Source organism: Pristis pectinata, chromosome 2 (genome assembly GCF_009764475.1).
Source record: "Pristis pectinata isolate sPriPec2 chromosome 2, sPriPec2.1.pri, whole genome shotgun sequence".
Taxonomy (NCBI): Eukaryota; Metazoa; Chordata; class Chondrichthyes; order Rhinopristiformes; family Pristidae; genus Pristis; species Pristis pectinata.
The window spans coordinates 141,601,150-141,626,999 of NC_067406.1; the positions used below are offsets into that span (position 1 = coordinate 141,601,150).

The following is a 25,850-nucleotide window of genomic DNA, read 5'->3' on the forward strand; positions in this document are numbered from 1 at the left end:
GAGATCAAAACACAAGATGCCAGGTTTGATATCGAACAAAAGGAAGCAAATTCGAGGTATCTTTAGGCAAGATCCAAGTTGTTATTATGAACAGAATTTACACCACACTATTCTAAACTGACAGCTCACTGCCATGAAACTTGTCCATCTAAATATACATACACATTGTGCTAGTTCCTTAAAAAAAATACTGAAACATAATCCATCTCCCACACCACCCAATTACCTTGTACAAGTCCAATATAGTTAGTAGTATGATTTGGCAATGAAAACCTGCGGTGGTAACAAACAGCTCCAAAAAAAAAGTCAAAAATGAAAATTTTAAACAATCCTCTGAGGCAGCAAAACTCTACAAATGATAAGTGATGTAATTAATAAACTGATGCATGTTCCAGACCGGGGAATGTTTGATCTGTACATTTCCATTAATTGGAAGGTGTTCAGTTTAATGTTGTAAATAAATTGAAGATGAAATGAAATCACAGCTACTGAATGCCAGAAATTTCACTGTACAGTTTTATTTACACAGTTTTTGTTTTTACACTTTTAATACGTATGCTTTTTGGGACCATTTTCCTAATTCAGCCTATATAACCAATGCAAAATAGAGATTCTTCCAAGGATACATGTTTTAAAATACAGAACAATACAAAACATATAGAGGATTTCAATATATTTCAACATCTCGAGCAAGGAATGTAATCATCATATTGCAATTTTTTTTTAAAAAAAACAAAATACACTTTTTTTTTTGAAGAGAAACCCACACTTGCCCAAAAAGTAAAAATCACTAAACTGCAAAAGCTTGTTCAAAGTTAAAGTTTAAATTAAACGGTGAATTCTGTATTAATGTAGCAGGATTTAAGTAATGCATATGACAAATTTTGAATTCTACCAATTTAAAATTATATGCCCAGTCCCAAAACACGCATTACATCTCATGATCTAAATTAACCAAGCTGTTATTAGAGCTTTTTTAAAATTTGAAACCAATGAATAAATTAAACCTAACAGCCAACAAATAAGCACGGATTACAGCAAATCTTCTTGTTTGCTGTGCAAAACAAAAAGTCAGAACTGAACTAAATTGCTAAATACTACAACATTCGGACAAGATCTTAACCCTTTCCCTTCCAAAATTACTAAATGTTTATACGAGCCCCAACCCACCAAAAAGTCTAAATTGTGTCACATTTAGTGTAAGGAAATCTATTATTTAAAAAAAAACTTGCACCTCTTAAAATATTTCACTTTACAAGCTATCTTTAACACTTTCAGAAAATTTCAGGAACCAAATGGATTCATAAAATATTTTGAAGGGAAAGGGTTATTTTCACAGAATACTGAACAAAGTCAAAGATAGAAAACTGACTGAAAACTCACACACTTGTGTAATGTTAGAATGCAGTCCCACTCTGCTTACTAGAAGCTTTGGTTTAATTTGAAGTGTAGATTGCTTTACGCATCCAGTCTTCTAGTGATGAGCATATAACTGGTGCCTTCTCAAACAACATACCTGTTCTTGGTTGTTGATCCACTTTTTGTGGCAGTATCTGTATGGGACTGATAGCCAATCACTACTTTAGGAGGAAGCCCTAATCTTTCTTTGTAAATTCTCCTGTTCCAAAGCAAAGTATGAATAAATTAAGATATCCAGCTAGATCTCTCCAAATAACAGAAAAATTTCTCAGCACTAGATAACTAATGATCTCCTTGCTTTACCTTGAGTAGGTTTACTTTAACAGCAGCATCGTATTACAAATACAGTTCCCATTACAAAAAGTAGAGCATCAGGTTGTTTAATTAACCCAGCAAAAGAAACCAGTTTTGGCCCAGCACGCACACATGCCTCATCCCACTTTAATGTTAAGAAATAGCTTTCAGCAGGCTAATAGCGAAAGCTCCATTCTAGGAAAAAGCAAACGCAACCTTCATTACTGAGATAATGCTAAAACTGGCATGGCTACATTCTCTTGGTGAAACTGTAAAAATCGATACGCAAATGAATAAACAGTCATCTAAGTTCCAAGACTGCAGTTAACTTTCAAAAATTTGATTCCATTTTACTCACGATTCCAATTCACCCCCACCCACCCAGATTGATCAAACTTCACAATTCAAATGTTTCACAAGCACTTTCAAATGCAACAGATTTTTTAAAAAAAAGTCACGTGAAAATGAAAACAGCACAAACAAATCTTTCTTTGTGGTCACAAAAATTAAGCTCGGATGTTCCTAATTTTATGGTATCCTTTGGAATTATCATAAAGATCTCCTATTACCTCAGAGTCAAAACCTGCCAATTTACTGCCTTCCAAAAATAAAATTTCTTGGTATTGTTTGCTTTGAGGCTACTATGCAGTATAACTTGAATTTATGGCCAGGCTATCCTCACTGACCTTCTGCACAGACTTAGCCAGGGCAACACAATGTGGTTCTTGAAGTATCTAGGCTCAGCCCCAAACATCTCACGACATACATTCAAGTTGAGATGCACGGCCGCAAGTGTGCTACCGATTCATTTTCGGCAGGTGATGCTCAATATGACAAGAACATTCAAAGGATTAGATCAGCTCAATTCAGACTGCATTACACAAATAAGGTCTGCAAGTGGATTCTTCTCTTCTACTCTACCCGCTTCACACTGAGCCTCTGTGCACTGCAGCAGAGAAAACACTGATACTTTTCGTTTAGTACCTGGATAAATTCCCTGCAGTGATTAATGACTGCCCCATTAGAGGTTGTGGGGGCTTTGGGAGAGGGTGTAGAAGAGGTTCACCAGGATGCTGCCTGGATTAGAGGGTATGAGCTATAGGGAGAGGTTGGACAAACATGAGTTGTTTTCTCTGGAGTGTTGGAGGCTGAGGGGAGACCTGATAGAGGCTTATAAAATTTTGAGAGGCATAGATAGGGTAGACAGTCAGAATCTTTCTCCTGGGGTAGAAGTGTCAAATACTAGAGGACATGCAATTAAAAGTGAGAGGGAGAAGGCTTAAAGGAGATGTGTGGAGTACTTTTTTTTATATATACACACAAAGAGTGCTCGGTGCCTGGAATGGGCTGCCAGGGGTAGTGGTGGAAGCAGGTACAATAGAGGCTGTTAGGTAGACACATGAATATGCAGGGAATGGAGGGATATGAATCATGTACAGGCAGAAGAGATTTAGCTTAATTTGGCATCATGTTCGACACAAACATCGTGGGCCAAAGCACCTGTTCCTGTGCTGTACTGTTCGATGTTCTCTAAAAGGAAGTTTGTAAGATGTCATTATTTATTAAACATTTAATTTAGATGTCAAGGACTTGCTTAGGTTTGCGGTAAGATGAACCATTGCTGGAAAAACAATCATAAACCAGCTATGTTCATATGTTCAACAACGTTAAGAGCAGCCACTCACATCACTTGACATAGTATAGTATACATCCATAACAGCACTTAGTAGTAAATACTTATAAGAATATGACAAATGCAAGAAAGACGGTATGTATCTTATGTTCACTTACCCTATATATGTGATAGATTCTCTATTTTCACAATCAGTAGTCCATATAGCTATTTTGTCACCTTTGTTTCTAACATTGACTACTGCACCACAAGCGTCATCACTATGCTCATCAAATGCTTCTCCTATAAGGCACAACAGCTTTTTTGTGGGAGGGAGAAATAGAACAGACAAAAAAAAACGTTGAACAAATTAGTGAATTGCCATGACAGTTTTACAAACTCAAAGCAAAATAGATTAAAGAAAACCAAAAGTGTGCAGGTTTGACACGCCTCTAAGACATTAAACTGAGGCCTAATCTGCTCTCTTAGATGGACATAAAAGATCCCATGTCACCATTCTGAAGGACAGCAGCAATATCTTCCCCAGTCTTGGTGTCACTAATCAAAGCCAACATTGCTAAAATAGATCATCTGATTTCCAAACTGCTGTGTAAGGCCTTGCAGATAAACAAATTGGTGGCCTCATTTCATGCCTTAACTTTTGCAAGCACAGTCAACGGCTCAATGTAGGCACGCTTTCATGACGAGAGGATTGAGTCAGAGAACTGACTTAAAGTAAACTGGACCAGAAATTTTAAAAGCGGGGAAGAATACTTACAGTTTCTAACCAAATACGATCCAGATCTGTCTTTCTCTGTTGCTTGGAAAGGGTAAGCAGCCATCTTCCACCTCGTTTGTTTTTCTCATCCTCCCACATAGGTTCAATGCCATCCTACATGGAAAACATAATTAGTTAAAAATCAGGTCAGGCAGAGGCTTAAATATTTGCTGATGGAATTACAGTTTTGGTTTAATTATTTTTCTCTCCAATTTAAACCAGTTTATTTCTTGGTTAAAATGTAAAGAGGCTGCACCTTTTGTATCTTGGATATTAATGCAGTTATCGGTCTCAAACAGCCTAACAGCAGTCAACATGGTAACATCTAATTATTGCAAGTTTCAGATGGATTATTTGTAAATGTCATTTCTACTGCAATTGTGAATCACAAGATCACAAGAGAAAGGAGAAGTAGGCCATTCGGCCCATTGAGTCTGCTCCATGAGTTAAACTAAAACTATTCCCATCTAGCCCCAATTTCCGGCCTTATCCCCATATCCCTTGATACCTTGACTAATTAGATACCTATCAATCTCCTCCTAAACACCCCCAATGATCGGGCCTCCACAGCTGTATGTGGCAAAGAATTCCATAAATTCACTACCCTCTGGCTAAAGAAATTTCTCCCTCATTTCTGTTTTAAACTGGTACCCTCTAATTCTAAGACTGTGCCTTCTAGTCCTGGACTCACCCACCAAGGGAAACGGCTTAGCCACATCTATTCTGCCCAGTCCTTTCAACATTCAAAATATTTCTGAGGACCCCTCTCATTCTTCTGTACTCCAGTGAGTACAGTCCAAGAGCCAACAAACGCTCATCGTATGCAAGCCCTCTTCAACAGGTGCATGTAAAATATTAACGTAAAAATGTATTATTTTGATATCTATTGTACTAGGGGATAAATGCATTCTTTGATCTGTACACTAGCTAGAAGAAATTTATGTTCGAGCTGTTGAACAAAGTGGTGACCATTTGACAGGTAAAAAGCATTTTAGTTTGATCCCAAACTATTCCCATCAGAAACAAGAATGGTTCCAAATTTGGAAAACATGCAACCTTATAAACATGTTACACCCTGAAGGGCAAAAGCAAGAGATATTTGATAAACACATGATTTACAGCATTCAATAGGGCCTAAGTTTTAGCTAATTTGTTTATTAGAAAAGTTTTTACAGCACAGAAACAATGCATTGGCCCAGATGGATGTCAGTGTTCAGGAGCTGCCTCCCAGCACTCTTCATCTACCCATATTAGCACCATCTTCTAAATCTCTCTACATGCTTAACACTTTACTCTGGGGCCTTTAAGACTGCAAAATATGCCACTAACACCCCTACATTGATATTGATGCATGCATACATGTATACACAAACAAGCAAACAAATAAATAGTCCACCCTCTAGAATTGATTCTTGGACTCTGTATGTTGACTTTTACAGCAAAGAGTCATTCCAAGTCTTCCACATTGAGCAACAAATAGAATAGAACTTTCCAGGGTTATTATGGATCACCACTCTCATTTCTTTAAATGTATGTATAACTAGTACTTTTCCATGCCTGACTACTTCTGTGTATCACTTTATCCTTAAAGTGAATCAAAAAGGTATATACCACCTTGTGGAAGTACACATGGTCTACATGGACTCTGGTGCAATATTCCATGATTAAAAGGCAATGCTTGTCATTTAACTCACTATCCATTTTACTTCAAGTTATTTCTCGATAAACTTGCTTCTTAAAGAAATTGCCCTGTTACTGTGAGCACAACTTAAATGGAAGGAAATTTAAACCATAAAGATAACCTTCTGAACAGACTTCATGTTGATTCAAGTTCTCAAAGCCCGTCACATTTTAGATTAAATGGTCAAATGTGGTTAAAAATAGAAAGAAAAACTCAATTATACAATTACTATTGAGCACAAGGATGCTCTTGTTCATTTCTTTACTTTCTAAAATTCACATCTCTTTCTTTCTACATCCACCTTCACCACAAACAGTTACAGAACCAAATGGCAAGTAAGAAATGAGCATTCAGGTAATGGTGTGGGAGAAGTTGGGAATGGAGAGAAAATTTCACATGGGAGTACATGTTTTGATATCAGATCATATTGGTAGAGATTACATCAACATCCTTCATTGGAAGGGTTATAAACGTAACAAAGAAATTCTTTTGGCAGTAACTAAATATTGGGGATTTTGAGCTCAGCATGCTGCCAAAGTACACTACAAAACTGTGCAACATTATTAATCAATAGAAAAACCCAGATGATGCTTAATTTTTGTTATTAACATATTTAGGTTAACATTGTAAATTTATTGTTAATTTCATAAGTTTTAAGAGCATGACCATCTACTTACCTTGAAGAGAGAGTAATCGCAGCCCGATATTAAATTACTACAAAGCTGGATATGATTATAAAGGCTGTGAGACAGAGAAAAGAAAACAATTAGTCAGAATGAAGAATACCAAAATGTTGCAGTTGTGGTCCAGTGTAAAGGTCACCAAGCCATGGGAATTGCTTCACTTCAATGTATTTGTCACATAAGCCAATACTTCAGTGATGAATCAGATTTGTATAACTCCTGTGGGCAAGTCCTCAACTCCCATCTCCACCCCCTCATGAAGATTTTTAATTTGGACCAACAAGAGCAAGTCATGGTCTACTCTTCCATTACTCAACACTGTACTATCCACTTTAAGCCATGTCCCCCTCAAACAGCATGCATTCCAAACCAGAGAGTCCCAATTTCCTTTTGAGATTTTTGCATCAGTTTTCCCCAATTGCTAGTATTTATGCTTTTGCTGTCTTTAAAATAGTTAATGAGAAGCATATACAGTGTTATTCCATATTCCCTCCCTTTTGTTTGTATATCTTCTCTGTGAATAGCAACTCAAGACATGAATCTACACTTTCATCTAGCTCAGCACAGTAGCAAAACATTTACACCAAGTTGCCAAGTCGACAATGCATAGCCATAGCCAACACATATCAAATCAGCATCCGAAGAGAGAAGAGATGGGTTATCACTTGTATAAAGCTATAAAATAAATAATGTCCGGGCAGCACAGCGCCACAGCCAATAGAGCCATTGCTTCATAGCGTCAGAGACCCAGGTCCAATTCCAACTTCAGGTGCTGTGAGAAGTTTGCAGGTTCTCCCTTGTGACTACATGGATTTCATCTGGGTGCTCTGATTTGGCAAGTGAATTGCCACTATAAATATACTGTATAGTGTCTGGCAGTCCATTTAAAACACAGGTATGTGAGGAGAAAACATTTTGGACAGGTACATGGATAGAAAAAGTCGAGAGGGATATGGGCAAACACAGGCAAATGGGACTATTTGGGATAGACATCTTGGTCGGCATGGACGAGTTGGGCGAAGGGCCTGTTTCCATGCTGTTTGACTCTATGACCTCAGATAAACTGCTCATGTGGAGGCGAAGTAGCAGAATCTGGCCATGGCCGGCGGTGGGGGTGGGGGTGGGGGTGGGGGGCTGCCACAGGAAGAGTTGAAGAGAATGTGAGGTGAAAAAAATGGGATTAGTAAAGGATGGTCAGTGAGCCAAAAGGCCTGTTTTGGTGCTGTAACTCTTTAACTTCATAAGGCTCATATCTGAAAAGTTAGCCTCTCTTTAACCACCACTGATGCTGGCTTACTTTCTGCATACTTCCAGACTGGTTTTTAAATTTTAAAAAAGCTGAACTTCTGGTTTATTTCCTCAGTGTAGTGCCATCTGCACACTGAATGATTTAGCTTCCAGCCCTGGAATTTGTCTCTAGGATCCAAATGCATTAGATCTGAAGTGCCCACTGCACAGAATAGCTGCCATCCAGATTTCATATAAAGTTGAAGCAATCCAGAGTTTCATAGCTGTCCACTCTCCAAAGAGAGATAAGCAAGAACAGAAAGAAAGCCATCGGATGCCCCGAGACTTTTAGAATGGTAAGCAAAATCTCGTAGCAATCAAGATGTACTGCAAGGTCATTGATAATGAAGATTAGTGGAAGGGGCTGAAAATGAAGGGAGTGGTCAGAGAGCTGTATTAATTCCCATCAGAACTCAGAACCAGTGTCAACTAATACCTCCAATGATATTATTAAATTGTGCATAAATGGGCTGGCCAAGTCCAGTCCATTACAATAAATCAGGCAAGTCTAGAAAACACATTACACACAATTTGACATGTGAGGTCATGTTAGCCTAGTTGAATTGAAGCTAAAATAAAACACCATACATCTTGCCTAGATAATAGATATTAAGACACCCAAATGAGGCACCAGAGCAGTTCATCTCCTTCAACAAGGTGGAAGCTATTGGCGTACACTGCCAAATCTAGGATTTGATCTGGGAAGTCTACTTCAGTTCAATATCCATGTAAGCTTTGTTGCGTCTCTAGACTGAACACATTTCAATGCAAAAATGGGCAATGTTTCCCAATGTGACCCATTCTATTCAATGTCAGTGGTAACTTAGATATCTAACAAGGATCAATGGGAGTTTGCTTCAAATATTTAGAAATACAATTCTTCCTGCAGATTGTACATTGCTTTAAACTTATATGCTCCATTTGTCATCATAAAACAACAGGATTTGGCGGTGCAACAGGAAGCCCAGCGTTCTTTTCGGATTTAATTAGCACACCTTTGCACACTTAGTGGTTACTAAAGCTTTGGCTCTTGTCAAATAAACTACCCTCCCCCAGCCCACTCCACCTCTCAATTATTTGCTCTTGGGCAAACTAAGGAAGACAACCTTTCCTTTCCATTTCTGTAGTAGTTGGAACTTCTTGATGGGATTTCTTGCATCAAACATCCAGTCTACAATCAAAAATCACCTTTTTGTTTTAAAATGTCCCCTGCCCTACAAGTACAATACAAGGGGATCTATTATACTGCCTGATTTAGTAATACCTTCAGTAGTAATACCCTTTCAGAAAACTCATTTCCTAAATAAACACAAAGCAGATTAACCAAAGTCATTCACCCTATTTACATAAAGGTTTTTATCTTATTCATACAGTCATACCACCTTTCAAAGGAAAAATGCAAATGGTAGACAAAATGTTGGCACTGTAATTTTAAACTAGGTAAAATAACTATTGGATACAATCACAGCAGTAAAGATAATATCCTGACATCTGTGTGCCAGAAAGACAGTCTATGAGGAATAAATAGTTGGCTGATCTTCAAAGCCAAAACAACAGCTATTAATGTACCTGAAAGAGAAGAAAACTCAGCACCCAGAGGGTACACTCTGATTAATTCCAACTAAATTTCTGCTAAAAGTTTGAATTAGACAATTCAAAATGCAAGCAAGAACCTTCAGATTGCTCAAACCCAAAATGTAATTGATTTATATTAAGTGACTCGGAATTAAGAATAGATTTATTCTGAAACTAATTTAAAATCGTATGGGGACAGATTGAAGCACAAGTCTCCACTTTCTATCATGTTCAACACTACAAGTATACCGAGCTGTTTGGGAAATTCTAACAAGCATCTGCTACAAAACAAAATGATTGATTTATGGTATAGTGACACGAATGTAACATCCAAATCACATTTTGGAAAAAGGGAGCAAACACGGCTCCAGACGATGATAAAATGCATCATGGTTGTATTAGCAGTCAATATCCATTACTCTTGTGCATGTCCGTACTCTGTAGTTAGATGGATCTCTGAGGAGCCAAGAACATTTTGCTATCCAAGAAACACAAAAATGATGGGATACAGACAGGAAACAATAGGCTCAGCCACTGATGAGTCAGGCACGCAATGCAAACCTCAAAAGAATTTTGCCTGGAACACACAAACACATGTTTGAAAGTGATAAATGCAACCTTGAGACCTGATAGTGTCAATAAAAATTGTCACAAGAACTTCATAAATGCGTACAAATAGATTACAGAGCCTCTTTGACTGCAGGAATGTACATTTGAAACTAGTTGTAAATTACAAAGAACCCAAAGTCACGTCAGGTTAACTGGCCATTGTAAATTGCCCCCCACATGTAGCCAAGTGCTAGAATCTAGGAGAAGTTGATTGGAACACAAGAATAAAATGGGATCAGAATTAGTCTAAATGACTACTTGATGGTTGATGCAGATTCACTGCGTCAAAGGGTTCACTTCCATGCTGTAGGACTCAAAATTTCCTGGTTTGATCAATCGTTAATGGTAAAGACAAAAGGAGGAGCAGCCATTTACACAATTAAACAGATAAAGACAACAGGAGTCACAAGAGACTTCAGGTGCAGCTTTTCAACCCAAAACACTGACAATTCTTCCCCCTCCCCCCACTGAATTCCTCCAGCAGATTGTCTGTTGATGAAGGCAACAAGCTGCTAAAAAGGAAGTTTTCCTGTGGAATGACAATCTTGTGGCTATTGTCCGTAGAGACTGAAGATTTGGTGTATAATCAGGACAACTTGCATGCCCCCAAAACAGTCTATCAATGAGAAGTACTGTACTAACAGGCCCATTTGATAATTAGTTTATTATTGTCATATGTACCGAGATACAGTGAAAAGCTTGTTTGCATGCCATCTAGACAATCATTCCATAAGTACATCTAGGTTGTTCAAAATGAAAAAAACAACAGCATGCAAAATATAGTATTGCAGTTACAGAGAAAGTGCAGTGCAGGTAGACAAGTGCAAGGGCCATGAAGGGGTAGATTGAGAGATACAAGCCAAGTAGCAAGGATACTGTACTGCTGTTAAAAAATGTACAAGTCCAACATGAACTCAATAAGCTAAACGGCCTCCTTCCAACCCATGACCTTTGACTGTGCGCATGTAATGCTGCATTTGTAGAGACTTCATATTTAGAATCTGTATCTACATATGTAAAGCTGTATGTACAACTGAGTGACGAATTATGTAATTCGGTACAGGTACACTTAATAAAAGTCTGATGGAGAAACTTAGTCAGGACAATGTACAACATATTTAACTCAATATGCAATTCAGAAGTGTCAAAATCAATATTCATCTGCACAGTTTGAAACAAGGGACACTCAACTATTCAAATAGCAGTCTTCCTATTTATTGCACTTTCATTTATTCTGCATGTATTTTTTCCCTACATGAGACTCCTCAAGCTCTAACACAGCACCCAAACAGTATCTCTTTCTATTCCTTTCTTCCCTCATGCATTTACCTGGCCTCTCCTTAAATGCATCTATGCAACTTGCATCAAGCAAGTTCAATATTCCATTCACTCCTGTGAAATAACTTTTTTGTGAATTCCATATTAATTTACTTGTCTTTCAGTTTTTAAGTGCTCCAATCAACCTCCATATCCCCAACTGCCATTCCCTCCAAATAGCTACCTAAATTTCTTTTTGTATCCTTGAAATCAACCAATAGCTCAGCTTTCCCTGTATTTAAAAAAAGCCCCAGCTTGCTCAGTTCTTCATAAGTATGTGGACTCCCTGCTCTTCCTACCAAATTCAGACTTCCATATTGGTTTAATTACATGCCCAATCTACACATTTATATTGTCACCTTGTAATCTGATTGCCTTCTTCTACCCAATTTGGTTTTGTTATCAAATTTTCAAGAAAGTACTTCAGATTTGAGTGTCCAAATCAATGCAATTGGAAAAAAAACAATGATCCAGCTTCAATCCTTGCTGAGCACACTTCTCATCTTTCATCAGTCAGAGTTGTAACACTCAACTCCCCATTTTTATATATATTCTGCAGCTGGTTTTCCCACCCATTTGACTATTTGGCCCCTTGACTCCACCTGCTTGGAAGTTGAGCATAATAGACCAACACACCTTTTGATTTTTGTTTATTCTTAATTTTATCTTTTTTTAATAAAACCTGTGTAATGGAACCTTTTACTTTTTACCATTCCATTATTATCCAAACTGTTCTTGTTCAAAATCAGGATATATTTTAAACTGAGATCAATTAGGTTCAAGGGAAATAATTCTGAAGTACTTCCCCTTCTTTTGACAATTCCCCCCCCCCCCCCCGAAAACATTAGTGTTTGTACTTGCCCATTTAAAATTATTTCCCTTCCCATCTATTACATTGGACTGCATATTTCTTAAAGTGTATTGTGCTTTGATCACAATTGCCTGGATGCTCGTCTATGCTAACTTCACAAAAGATACTTTTCTTTGCCTTTCATCTTTTGACTTACGCCCAGAAGTCTTCCACTGTATCAAATTTGGATATCAGACGCAGATTTGCTTGCCAAGTTTGTTTTTGTCATTTTTGAAGAACCAAAGTGCCCCATCTACAAGAGATATTGTAGAAGATTAGAATATATGAGATTACAGTTACAACAAAGAGCAGCCCCTGAAACCTTTCAAAATCTTAAATTCATGTGGGAACTGAGGCTCAGTGCAGTGGGAGAGACATTTCCTTCTTAATTCCAGAACCTTTGATAAAATCAAAGCCTGAACACTGGGAAATGAAAACTATTTTTTTGTTGTTTGAAAGATCCCTCATAATAGAATTTGAGGGAGTCTCAAATTAATTTCCACTGGAAAAATAGGACCCAATTTTACTGAGGCAACAAGACCACAGTCATAACAGGAAAATAAAATTAAAACAACAGATAACCAAGTTCTGGTGCCAAGTTGAGGACATGTTGCCATAATAGGTTTCAGCTTGATGACCAAAGTAAATTTACTGGAGCTAACTTTCCTTACTTCTAGTTAAAAATAGACCAGAATCAAAACAAAAAGGCCAAAATTCTGCAATCAGGTTTTAAAATATAAATTGAGAAATAATTTTATTTTTATATATATGTATATATATTTAATTACATAATATATTTATAACGCTATTACTTATTATCCTAGACCTGGTAACTAATGAAAATTTTTTCCATTCCTGGGTAAGGTGAGTTTTAAGCAAGCCCACTTTGTATTTCACTTCCATAAAAACAATTGCAGTATGGGGTGTGATGGAGAATAAGCTCCAGGAATAGATTAAAAATTTTCAGATCACGATATATGTGTCACACAAAAGCACTGTAAAATGCAGAAAGAAATAAATGTGCATTACATATCACTGCCTTGGTATTTTTGTTAACAACAAATGGATTTTGAAACAAAATGACATTTAGGCAAACTCATGGTGCAGCAAGGTTCCATACACAGCAAACTGAAATAATATTTTGCCAGTGTTGTTCATGTAGAAATGTTAATAAGGACATCAATCGCTGATCTAATTTATCCCGTGAGTAGGGACATCAATTTAATGACCCAAACACAAGATGATATCTCTGACACTGCACCAACTCTCAGATTACCATGAGATGCCGAGGGATTATGTTGCCCTAAATTACAGTAAGGAAGAAACTTTTCTTCAAACAAGTTTTCTACCTCAATATTGGTATATTCAGTAATAAGCCACAAAATCTGGTAAATGGAATTTTTCAAAACCGCTAGGAAAATGGCTTCAGAAATATTCATTGGCACCTACTCTTCTATGGCATTTTTATATCCAAACAATGCAATGGAATGCATTTGTGGAACAGATATTAATTTATAAAATTGCATCAAATATGGTCATAACTGTGAACTTTTGCATGTAATCTTATGTTTGTTGCTTTACCTATTCTGTAACGGATGTTTTATGTAGTGTTCTGGCTTCCCTATTTCTTGAGTTGCTGCCTCAGTTTTACCTTCTTCTTCTGAAGACTGGGGTTGTGTGGTGTTTTCCTACAGAGTAAAAGAATGACCAGAAATTTTTAAACAAATCTTTGTACAGATGCCACTAACATGACACATCAAACTTAATAACACAATGAACAAATAATTGTTGATAACTTTGCCAGAATATTAAACAAGGACAAGATCAAAATCAAGGTTAGTCTCAGCTCTAGATTCACACATTTTCAATGACTGAAGATTCCTCAGAAGGAATGGTTCCCAATGGGAGATAAAATTAAAGAATTCTGTTTTCCTCTTTTCAAGCAGCACCTATTTTGTTTGCATGGCATTAATGAATGTGTTCCTGACTGTCTGTGCCAAGATTAAAAATCCATACATAACTCTGTGGATGGTACTGCAATACAAGAACGCAGAGTGAAATGCAATGCCTTCTATGCCTGACAGTCTCATGTTTAACTGTTGGGAGGATAAGATGTGCCCTGAAATCATCAGGACAGCAATTGCCAGCATTTGACTCTGGACTCCTGGGCTAAGGAGAAATAGATCAAAATTCAGAAGCTCCATAGAAATGACATGCTCTGAGCAACTAGTGCAGAGGGAAGAGAGCAAACAGTCTAGGATTTTATATAGGCTGAACTCCAGCTATTCAAAAATTCAGAAACAACTACCCTGATACTGTATGCAGAAGTTTAAAATTCCTTGACTTTTTCATATGGAAGAGGAAGCCAGACACACTACAAGATTACAGTCAGCAGGTACAGATATTTTCAGGGTGGGAACTAGAAGAAAAAAAGTGCAGAAATACTCAATTGTTACCTTAAACCAGATATTTTTAATGAAACAACAAGCAAAGTAGAAGAAAGCCCTATTTGGCTTGCTAGCTCACGAGTTGAGCACCATTGTTTTGTTGCCGCAATGTATCTAAAGTACACATGCAAGATTACATCCAGGTAGTGTAAATATTTGTGCTATCCTTCACCATGAATCCAAGAAGAGAATGGTGCAAATAAATACAATTTTTCTAAATTAGACCCAGACAAGCAACATGTAGGGAAACAAAAAGGAAAACAGTCTTTAGAGTGGGAAAACTGAAATAACAATGTTTATTTTTTGTGATCTGGGTATCACTGGCAATGCCAGTATATATTGGCCTTTCCCAATTGCTCTTGAGAAGGTGGTGGTGAACCACTTTCTTGAACCACTGCATTGGCTTCATCAGAAGGACTTGTACAGTGCTGTTGAGTAGAGAGTTCCGGACAGATTCTGTGGTATTGAACAGCTGGTGATATATATTTGCAAGTCAGAATGGTGTGTGACTTCCAGATGGTGTTCCCATACACCTGCTGCCCTTGCCCATCTTGGTGATAGAGGTTGTGGATGCTGTTTGAGTTGCCTGGGTGATTAACTGCAGTGCATTTTGTAGATGGTACAGTGTAGCCACTGTACACCAATGGTGGAAGGAATTTATGCTTAGGGTGCTTGATGGGGTGCCATTCTTGATAAAGATGATCATTGTCTGGCAATTATGGCACAAATGTTATTTACTACTCATCAGTCCCTACCTTTTTATTGTTTAGTTCTTGCTGTGTGCAAGCTTCTGCAATCTGCAAACATCCCACTTCAGACCTTAGCATACAAGAAATGTTTATTAATGAAGCAACTGAAGATGGCTGGGCCCATGACAATGCCCTGAAGAACTTCTACAGAGATATCCTGTGAAAGGATGATTGACATACTATAACCATAACCAACTTCCTTTCTTCAAGGTATGACTCCAAGCACAGGAGTGCTTTCTCTTTGATGCTCAGTTTTACCAGGGACACTCGGTTGAATGCTGCCTTGATGAGAAAGCAGTCACTTTCACCTCACCCCTGAAATTCAGTTCTTTGCTCCATGTTTGGACAGGGTTGTGATGACACCTGTAGCCAAGTGGTCTTGGTAAAACCCACAATGGGATCAGTGAATAGTCTACTGACGAACAGCTGCTGGGTGATGACAATATCAGTGACACCTTCCATCATGTTGCTGATAATTGGCAGTAGACCTGTTGTGTGGTAACTAGCTAGATGGATTTGTCTTGCTTTTTTTTATATAAATAGGATATTTTTGGGCAATATCTTTGATATCAGTTGTTGCAATTGCACAGGAACAGTTTGGCTAGAGGCTCAACTAATCTGTGAGCTCAGGTCTACAGTAGGGATGTTGCCTGGCCCCAAACCCTTTGCTGTATCTTGTGCACTCAGCAGTTTTCTTGATATCATGTCCAGTGTATCAGATTGGTTGAAAACTGACTTGTGACAAATGGCAATCTCAAGAAGAAACCGAGGTATATCGTCTCTAAGGCACTTCAGGCTGAACATGGCTGCAAATGCTTCAGCACTCGCATACTGGGCTCCATCATCTTTGAGAATGGGGATGTTCATTAAGTATCCTCCACCCTCAACTAGATATGGCAGGATCGCAGAGGCTCGATTTGATCTGTTGGTTGTAGGATCACTTGGCTGTCTATTGTTTTTCGTTGTTTGACATGCATGCACTGCAGTTTCACTCAGCAGGACCGGATCACTTTTAGGCAAACCCTTCTGCACTCCTCCCTGAACCAAATGCTGAAAATACTACAGTCAGACAGCATCTATGGAGAGAAAACTTTTCAATCATCCTCCATCAGAATCAGCATACAGCAACATTCTCCATAACTATTATGTTTCAGAGGCTGGTGACTGAGAGAAGGGGAAGTAGAATTATTCAAGAGTAATAACAACATAGTGCTGGAAACACTCATGTCAAGAGACTGAAAACATAAACTGATTCCACCATTTCCTCTTATTTACAGCCTGATCTCTTCAGTAATTTCTCTGCAAGTATGCTATATTCTTTAGATGCAATTACAGATACATTTCAGATCTGCAAAGGGTCCATATTAAATTTTCAAATCTCAATAAACTATAAGACCATCAGTAGGAGTAACAGGAGTAGGCCATTCAGCCCTCATGGCCTATACATCAATTTTCATGTCCACTTTCCTGCCCTTTACCCACAATTCCCTTACTGATTAGAAACCACAGTTATGGTGACCATCCTCCTTGACCTTTACCATAGCCTTGGAGAGGGATGGGAGCAGACGATATGGAAAGTATTTAATTGGGGGAGGGGGAAATTATGATGCTATTAGGCAGGAACTTGGGAGTGTAAATTGGGAACAGATGTTTTTGGGAAAGTGCACAAAAGAAATGTGGAGGTTGTTTAGGGAGTACTTCCATGGGGTTCTGGATAGGTTTGTCCCATTGAGGCAGGGTAAGGATGGTAGAGTGAACGAACGTGGTCGACAAGAGACGTAGAATATTTTGTCAAGAGGAAGAAAGAAGCTTACCTAAGGTTTAGAAAGCATGGATCAGACAGGGCTCTGGAGAGTTACAAGACAGCCAGGGAGATTAAGAATGGACTTAGGAGAACTAGAAGCAGGCATGAGAAGGCCTTGGTGAATAGGATTAAGGAAAACTCCAAGGCGTTCTACTTGTATGTGAAGAATAGGAGGATGACTAGAGTGAGGGTAGGACCAATCAGGGATAAAAGAGGAAACACGTGCCTGGAGTCGGAAGAGGTGAGGGAGATCCTTAATGAATACTTTGCTTCAGTATTCACCAGCGAGGGAGACCTTGATGTTTGTGAGGATGGCATACAACAGGCTGATACACTTGGGCATGTCAACGTGAGGAAAGAGGGTGTGCTGGAACTTTTGAAAAACATTAGGATAGATAAGTCACCAGGGGCAGATGGGATAATCAAGGTTATTACAGGAAGCGAGGGAAGAGGACTGGCTGCGCCTTTGGCGATGATCTTTGTGTCCTCACTGGCCACAGGAATACTGCCAGATGATTGGAGGGTGGCAAACGTTGTTCCCTTGTTTAAGAAAGGGAGTAGGGATAACCAGTGAGTCTTGCTTATTGGTGGGCAAATTACTGGAGAAGATCTTAGAGGACAGGATTTATGGGCATTTGGAGAAGCATAGGCTGATTAGGGACAGTCAGCATGGCTTTGAGAGGGGCAGGTCGTGCCTCATGAGCCTGATTGAATTCTTTGAAGATGTGACAAAGCACATTGATGAAGTCGAGCAGTGGATGCAGTATACACGGAGTTTAGTAAGGCATTTGATAAGGTTCCTCATGGAAGGCTCATACAGAAAGTCAGGAAGCATGGGATCCAGGGAAACATGGCTGTGTGGCTTCAGAATGGGCTCACCCATAGAAAACAAAGGGTGGTGGTAGATGAAGCATATTCTGTACGGAGGTCAGTGACCAGTGGTGTTCTGCAGGATCTGTTCTGGGACCCCTGCTCTTTGTGATTTTTATAAATGACTTGGATGAGGATGTGGAAGGGTGGGTTAGTAAGTTTGCTGATGACACAAAAGTTGGGGATGTTGTGGATAGTGTAGAAGGTTGCTGTAGATACAACAGGACATGATAGGATGCAGAACTGGGCCTGAGAAGTGGCAGATGGAGTTCAACCCGAAAAAGTGTGAAGTGTTACATTTTGGATTATCAAATTTGAAGGCAGAACTCTTAGCAGTGTGGAGGAACAGAGGGATCTTGGGGTCCACATCCATAGATCCCTCAAGGTTGCCAAGCAGGTTGATAGGGTTGTTAAGAAGGTGTATGGTGTGTTGGCCTTCATTAGTCAGGGAATGTTCCAGCTGGTTAGACCACAATTGTGTTCAGTTCTAGTCGCCTCATTATAAGGAGGACATGGAAGCTTTAGAGAGGGTGCAGAGGAGATTTACCAGGATGCTGCCTGAATTGGAGAGCACATCTTATGAGGATAGGTTGAGTGAGCTAGGGCTTTTCTCTTTGGAGAGGAGGAGTATGAGAGGTGACTTGATAGAGGTCTACAAGATGATAAAGAAGCGTAGATCAAGGGGACAGTCAGAGACTTTTTCCCAGGGTGAAGATGCCTAACACGAGGCGGCATAATTTTAAGGTGATTAGAGGAAGGTATAAGGGGGATATCAGAGGCAAGGTTTTTTTTTGTACACAGAGAGTGGTGGGTGTGTGGAACACACTGCCGGCAGAGGTTGTGGGGGCAGATACATTAGGACATTTAAGAGACTCTTAATGATAGAGAAATGGAGGACTATGTAGAAGGGAAGGGTCAGATAGATACTAGAGCAGGATAAAAAGTCAGCACAACATTGTGGGCTGAAGGGCCTGTACTGTGCTGTAATATTCTATGTTCTATGTTAAATAATGTCAGCCTTAAATATACACAAGGATCCATCCCCACAACTCTGTGGCAAGGAGTTTCAAAGACCAATAATTTTCATAAGAAATTCTTCCTTATCTCAGCCTTAAATGATTACCCCCTTATTCTATGACCATGCCCTCTGGTTCTGGACTCTCTGATGAGAGGAAGCACCTTTTCAGCATTTACCCTGTCTAGTCCTCCAAGAATCTTTTATTTCAATAATTGTTAAAGGACAAAACATAGTAATAATTTTAATAGTCATTAGCAAACTTGAGACATAGACAATTCACACCACTAGATTATTGCAAACAACAACAACTGGGATTCACATAGCATCCTTAAGGTAGTAAACTATTTCATGGCATTTCACAGAAGCTTTATCAAACAAAATTTGATATAGAGTAACAAATATAGATTGTTGGATGGCTGACCAAAGAGAGTTGATTCCATTGAGAGATAAATGCTGGGCAGGGCACCAAAAGAACAGAACTATTTAAAGGTAGTCAGTGATAATGGGATCTGTTACAATCAGCTGAACAGGTAAAGAGAGCATGAGCGTAAAATAGTTCTGTACTCTCACAGACTAGGTCTTTCAGTTACTCAAATGAAACAACTGAATTTTCAAACTGGGTGTAAGAGAGCTACCATTGGGCCAATCAGTACCTTTATGCTTGAAGTGTTGGATGCAATGTACCAGAGAGTCATACAGGATGGAAACAGGCAATTTGGCTCACCATGCCAAACTGTATTAATTCCATCTTTCAGCAGAGACACAAGAGACTACAGATGTTGGAATCTGAAGCAAAAACAAACTGCTGGTCAAACAGCATCTGTGGAGGCAAAGGGGTGGTCAACGTTTCAGGTCGAAACCCTGCATCAGGACTGATACAGTAGACCCAGAATGTAAAATTGAGGGGGGGGGGGGGGGGGGGGTGTGGGTGTGGGTAGAAAACGACATGACAACAGATGCTGGTAAATGATAGATAGAAATGCAAGGAAAAAGAATTTGGCAAGTGGAACTGAGTAGGGGAAGAGAAGAGTGGAGACAGGAGATCACCTACCTGCCTCTGTCTCTACCCCTCCGTCCCCCAACCATTCCATCTGCCTGTTCTATTGTTCCACCTATCACCTATGAGCCGTCTCAATACTCCACCCCCTCCCCCAACACCAGCCACATCATCTAGTTCCACCCATCACCTACCAGCTTCTTTCTCACCCCTCCCTCTCACTTCAAATACTGACTATCTTCCCTCTATACACTCTCAGTCCTGATGCAGGGTCTTGACCTGAAACTTCAACCATCCCTTTGCCTCCACAGATGATGTTTAAGCCTCTGAGTTCTTCCAGCATTTGGTCAATAGCCTTCTATGCCTAAGCAATTGGAGTTCCCATGTACCCACTTCTGAAGTACCGTTAGTGACTCTGCATCCATCACTCTTTCAAGCAGTGCTTTCCAGGTATTATCACTGGCTGGGTGAAAAAAATTTCCCCTCAGATTTCCTCAAAATCTCTTACCCCCTGTCCAGTTTTATCTAAATTTGATAAAGGTAAAAGTCTCCTGTAGTCAACCCCACCTGTAACACTCAATATACCTCAAATGTGTCCCCTTTTAACTTCCTCTGCTGTAGGGAAAACAGACCTAGCCTCTCCAGTTTCTCCTCCTAACTGAAACACTCCACCCCAAGCAACATCCCAGTGAATCACCACTGCATCCTCTCCAGCACTATCACATCCTTCCTAATAGCATGGTGACCAAAAATGCACACCATACTCCAGCTGAGGTCTGATCAATGTTTTGTAAAGTTGGAGCATAACTTCCCTGCCCTTGCCATGACTATTGAAGGCCAGTACCCCATATGGCTTCTTCACCTGTGCCACTGCCTCCAAGGATCTTTGGATTTGCACACCAAGGTCCCTCTGTTCCTCAATTCTCCTTGGGGCCACACCTTTCATGGTCTTTGTCCTAGCCTCATTAGTGCTCCTAAAATCTATCTCACATTTATCAGCATTAAACTCCACTTGTCATTTCCAGCCAATTCCATCCGCTCATCAAAATCACTTTGTAGCCAAAGACTACTCTCCACATTGTCAATACCACCAGTCTTCACATCATTGCAAATTTACTGATTATGCTTCCTATATCCATATCATCCATGAATATTACAAACAGCAAGGGTCTCAGCATCAATCCCTATGGAACAACACTAGTTACAAGCATTCAATCATAAAAGCAACCCACTGCAATCATCCTCTGTCTTCTATCACTAAGCCAATTTTGGATCCAATTTGCCAACTTGCCCTGGATCCACTGGCCCCAACCTTTTAGATCAATCTTCCATGTGGGACCATGTCAAAGGCCTTATTGAAGTCCATGAAGTATCAAGTGTATTAAATAAAATAAACCTTATCAAATCAATGCCTATTTTCAAGGACTTATAGTAACACTTAATTCCACTTCCTGAATATATCTGCACACTTTCACTAGAAATTATCACAAAACATTAAAAAATGTCAAGTGTACTATCATGAAGAAATCCAGTGTTTAAATACTTACCAATTTGGTGCAGCTTTTTAGCCTGCTTATTAGAGGCTTATATCTTTCTTTCTTACGTACGTTAAACAACATTTTTAATGTAATTTTAAGAAAAACAGAATGGAAACACTGGTGATTGGTGATGTACAGTAAAAACAGAACACGTCATGTTAACTAGCCAGAGGATCACAAGCATCCTTAACAATAGTAACACTGGCTTTGATAGTAGGGAACTACTGTGTGTGTAATTAGAATGTTACATTTACACATTATAACATCCATTATTTTTAATCACCATTTCTTTGGCACAGTACAACTGGAATTTTTTCAGAAATTATATTTTCTTCAAAGAGGCAGTATAAAGTAATTACCTTTAACATGGTAAATTATGTCTAGCTTCCATATGCTGTGCCTTGGATATTTCAAAGCCAACAAATTGCTCTATAGAGTAGCAAATTGACACAGCAAAATCCAACATGCAGTAAATGGAATGAGTGACCCACTGTTTTTTCTCTTTAGGGTAATATCAATAAATGCCCAGCTTCCCACCACCTACCAATTTTACTATGGATTTTTTTTTCATCCATCATCAAATGCTTAGACAACGCTAATTCCCATTTTAGTAATGGCACCTCAGATAATCCAGCAATAAATGGGTGTTGCTGAAGTGGCAGCCTAAATTTTGCACTTAAGACCCTATAGAAGAGTGGGAACCTATGGCTTGACAACAGTAAGAATACCGAGTCAGTCGGATACTGAAATAACCTGTTACCTCTGAGGAAAAACCTGGTTATAAAACTTCATTAAAAACTTTTTAAAGTGGGCTTGGAATATACAATAAAGGACTGCAAAATGAAGAAAAAGTGATTCTGTCCAGTGAAAAGGTTATTTGAAATGTGAAAGGGGAAGAAATTTAATGAAAGAATTAAAATGTAAAAGTTGCACCAAATGTTAAATACATTGGGTAAAGACAGGATAAGTAATAATAGGAAATACTTCAGTCCACCAAGAACTGAACAAGAGGAGACCAAGTTACAAGATGGGCTGTGGCACAGCTGGAAACAGAGACATTATACTGCTTTACAGGGTAGAGAGGATTTTCCAGAGATTTTCTCTCCCCATGTTGGCTTTTGTCCACTTCTGGGAATCTGTTTGACCACACAGCACAACTTGGCACCAAACCATTTCTGTATGGGCAGGCTTGATGAACAGGCTGGTCATTTCTTACCCTTTTTCATGTATAAATGTTAACACAATAATGGCTGCAGTTAGCACAATACCAACTTTATTGTTTTTCATCTCTAATCCCCCAGCTCATCCTCACCAAATATTCACATTTGTTCACCCTCACTGATGCTGGAACAAAATAGGTTTTCTTCAATAATGCAGTGGCCTTCAAGTCAAAACCAAAAAAAAACCTGGAAGTTCTTTCACACTTAAACTTGATAAACTGCAACAAACTAAATCAGCTCAATTATACACAAGTACACTGAGACAATACATTAATCATTAAGAAACTACTGAATGTTGAGTTGAGTTGGGATGGGGGAAAAGAGACATTGTACGTGGTAAGTGCATTTATTGTATGGCTCACAGCTGAATGAAAAGGTTCTCAGAACTGAAATGGTTCTGTTTACTTTGTGGTTGTTCCTATACTTAATTACATAATTTCCAAATCAATCTTCCCCCCTAACCCCCTGCCTCATCTCTTCCCTGAAGGTGATGATTCATGCTGAGATACAGTTTCAAATACCATGAATATCTCAGCCAAATAACCTTTCGTCATAAGCAAGCCCAATAGCCAAGTACTAGCAGATCATTTAATTGTACAGGTCCAACATTACAAATTTGAGCTTTTTCTGCCTTTGCCCTATATTTTCTTAAGCAGTCACTTGGAGTAGAGGATGATTTGCTATGAAAACACATGCAGTTACTTGATATCCATCAAGTGGACAAATTAGTTCATTTTTTTTCACCCCAGCAAAAGACCTTAGTCACAATTATTGCATGTTCCTCACCACCCTGGATTCAAACTGCCAAATACCTCCATCAACTTGTATTTACTTAACAACTTTAACCTTGACACAAACTGATCCATCAGGCAGATGATCAAAGGTTTGGCCTAAGAGTTAGACTTTGAGGAGCACTCTAGAGGAAGGTTTAGGAAAGGAATTCAAATGGTCAGGACACTGAGTATGACACAGTGATTAAGGTGAGGATTGGGGTTAAAACTAACAAACAATTGCATTAATGAATAAGGGAATATTTTGCACAGACATTGCACATTCTTTCAGCAATAGATCTTCCGCTTAAAAGCTGCAATGAAACTTCACTGCTTGCACTGATACAAACAAAATGGAAAATTTGTTTCAGGGAAGTTGCTAAGTAGTTGAAAGCCTGAAATAAAGCTTTGCTCCCAAGTTAACATTTTCATACTCACATAACTTGATTGCCCTTTCTTTTGCCTTATTATACACAGCACACCCATCAGCTACCACTGAAAAATCAGTATTAAATGTTATGACTAGATCATTCATAAAATCATTTGCTTTCATAAAGAATCAAGGTCAATTATTGAATCCCATGTTTTTCAGACCAGGGGAAACACTCAGAACATTTGAAAACCTGATGCAGGATCAAAAATCATGTATGGCTTATGTGGAAGGGAAGCCAGATGAACATATACCATAATCAAAGTAAGGGAAAGGTTAATAATCCTAGAGGCAGAGATCATTCAACCATCTGTTAAATCTGGACTGTCGCCTCATTAGGTGTCAATATTCTACTGTAACTGCCTGTTAGGAGATAGACAGATAGGAGGGCTAAGGAGAAACCCCAATCATGAGAAAGTACTCATTACCTATTTCAGCAACAAGTGACTGGCTTGAACAATCAACACAAGGGGCAGCGGGAAAGAATGCGAATAGGTGCAGAAATGAAACAGCCGGTTTTAGGAAAAGCTTAACAAAATTCAGATTTTTTTAAAGTCACATATTACATCATAATCATTGACTTAAAATGTTAAATTCATTCACTATTTACTAATTAGAAGAGCGCTGAACAAGTAATCCTGTAAGCGACAGGGGTGATGATTGAGCTAAAAAAACTGACACATTTTAAAAGAAAACAATGATAAACAAGGGTCGAATTGCGAACGTCTGAGGGTCTGCACGGTGACGCTCGCTTTTCGTTACTTTGTGTTTTTTCCCCCTCTAGGAGAAAAAGGGGTGAAGAGGAGGCGTGAAGGCACATTTAGGGGCATTTCGCCGTGGTCAGCGAGCGGTGGGGGTGGAGATGATGGGCTCCCCCACCCCCACCCTCAGGCGGCCGGTGGACAGGTACCGCAACCGTAGGGGGTGAAGGAGGGGAGGGGGATGAACACCCTCGCCACTGCTCGGGGGAGCAGGTAGGAAGGAGGTCGAACGACCCCGGGTCCCTTTCGGCGCTCGGGGCCTGACTGAAGCCACAGCCACGCTGCCTCTGCCGCCCGCCGGGCCGTGTGGAGGACACACGCCAACTGCTGCGAAAGGCTCGATCCCAGCCTCCCCTTCCCCACCGGGCCGGCTGTCCGGGGACGGGCTGCGGCCGTTCACCGTGCCCCTGGGGCGGGGCGGGGCGGCGTGCGGGAGCTCGGCACCCCCCAGTGCCGTGAGGTAATGTCACTCACCGACTCCACGGCCGCCATCTTGTGTGTCTGAGTCCAGCCCTCGAGCGCACCGCCGATTGAAGCAGCCCGGGTCACGTGGTGCCGGCCGGCCAGACGCCCCGGCCGCGCGCATGCCCACTCGGCTCCGCCGGCCGGACGTCACGGCCTTTTGAAAAAAAACCAAGGCTCCAACGGCGAGGCGGGCCGAGGCCCCGCCCCTTTTCGCCTGTCCCTTCGGCCCGCCGATTCCAGGCCGCGCCCCCTCCGTGACGTCATACTCCAGGCCCCGCCAACTTCAGGCCCCGCCCCTCCGCCGACAAGCCCCGCCCCCCGCCGCTCTTCCGCGGGAAGCCCCGCCCCTTTGCGGCGTGCCCCGCCCTCTCCTCGAAGCCACGCCCCTCCCGCATCTTGATCCTTGCCCTTCATTCGCACTCCAGGAGTTGGTGAAAGTGTGGTCAGAAGTTGGGGGATTTCATAATTTGGGGAATAAAGAAAATGTTTCCACCAAAATAAAGCAAAACAGGCTGGAAATGCTCAGTTTTATTTAAGGGTCATCAACCTGAAACATGTTAAAGAGGCTAAGTGGCTTACTCCATGGTCTTCTCCTAATGGATTCCTTCTTCTTCAGCCCTTTGCCTCTTCTGCCTATCACCTCTCAGCTTCAAACATCACTCCCTTTCATCCCCCT

At 40.0% G+C, this 25,850-nt stretch overlaps 1 protein-coding gene across 1 annotated transcript; it reads right to left on the reverse strand.

Moving 5' to 3' along the window:
• Window positions 1–493: 493 nt before the first annotated feature.
• Window positions 494–24,017, reverse strand: eif4eb (eukaryotic translation initiation factor 4eb). The gene is given in 8 exon segments (XM_052010290.1): window positions 494–1,618; window positions 3,505–3,644; window positions 4,104–4,217; window positions 6,462–6,525; window positions 12,263–12,326; window positions 12,329–12,355; window positions 13,685–13,793; window positions 23,957–24,017. Coding segments are annotated over 8 exon segments (681 nt in total). The 5' UTR covers window positions 24,005–24,017; the 3' UTR covers window positions 494–1,503.
• Between the last annotated feature and the right edge of the window lie 1,833 nt (window positions 24,018–25,850).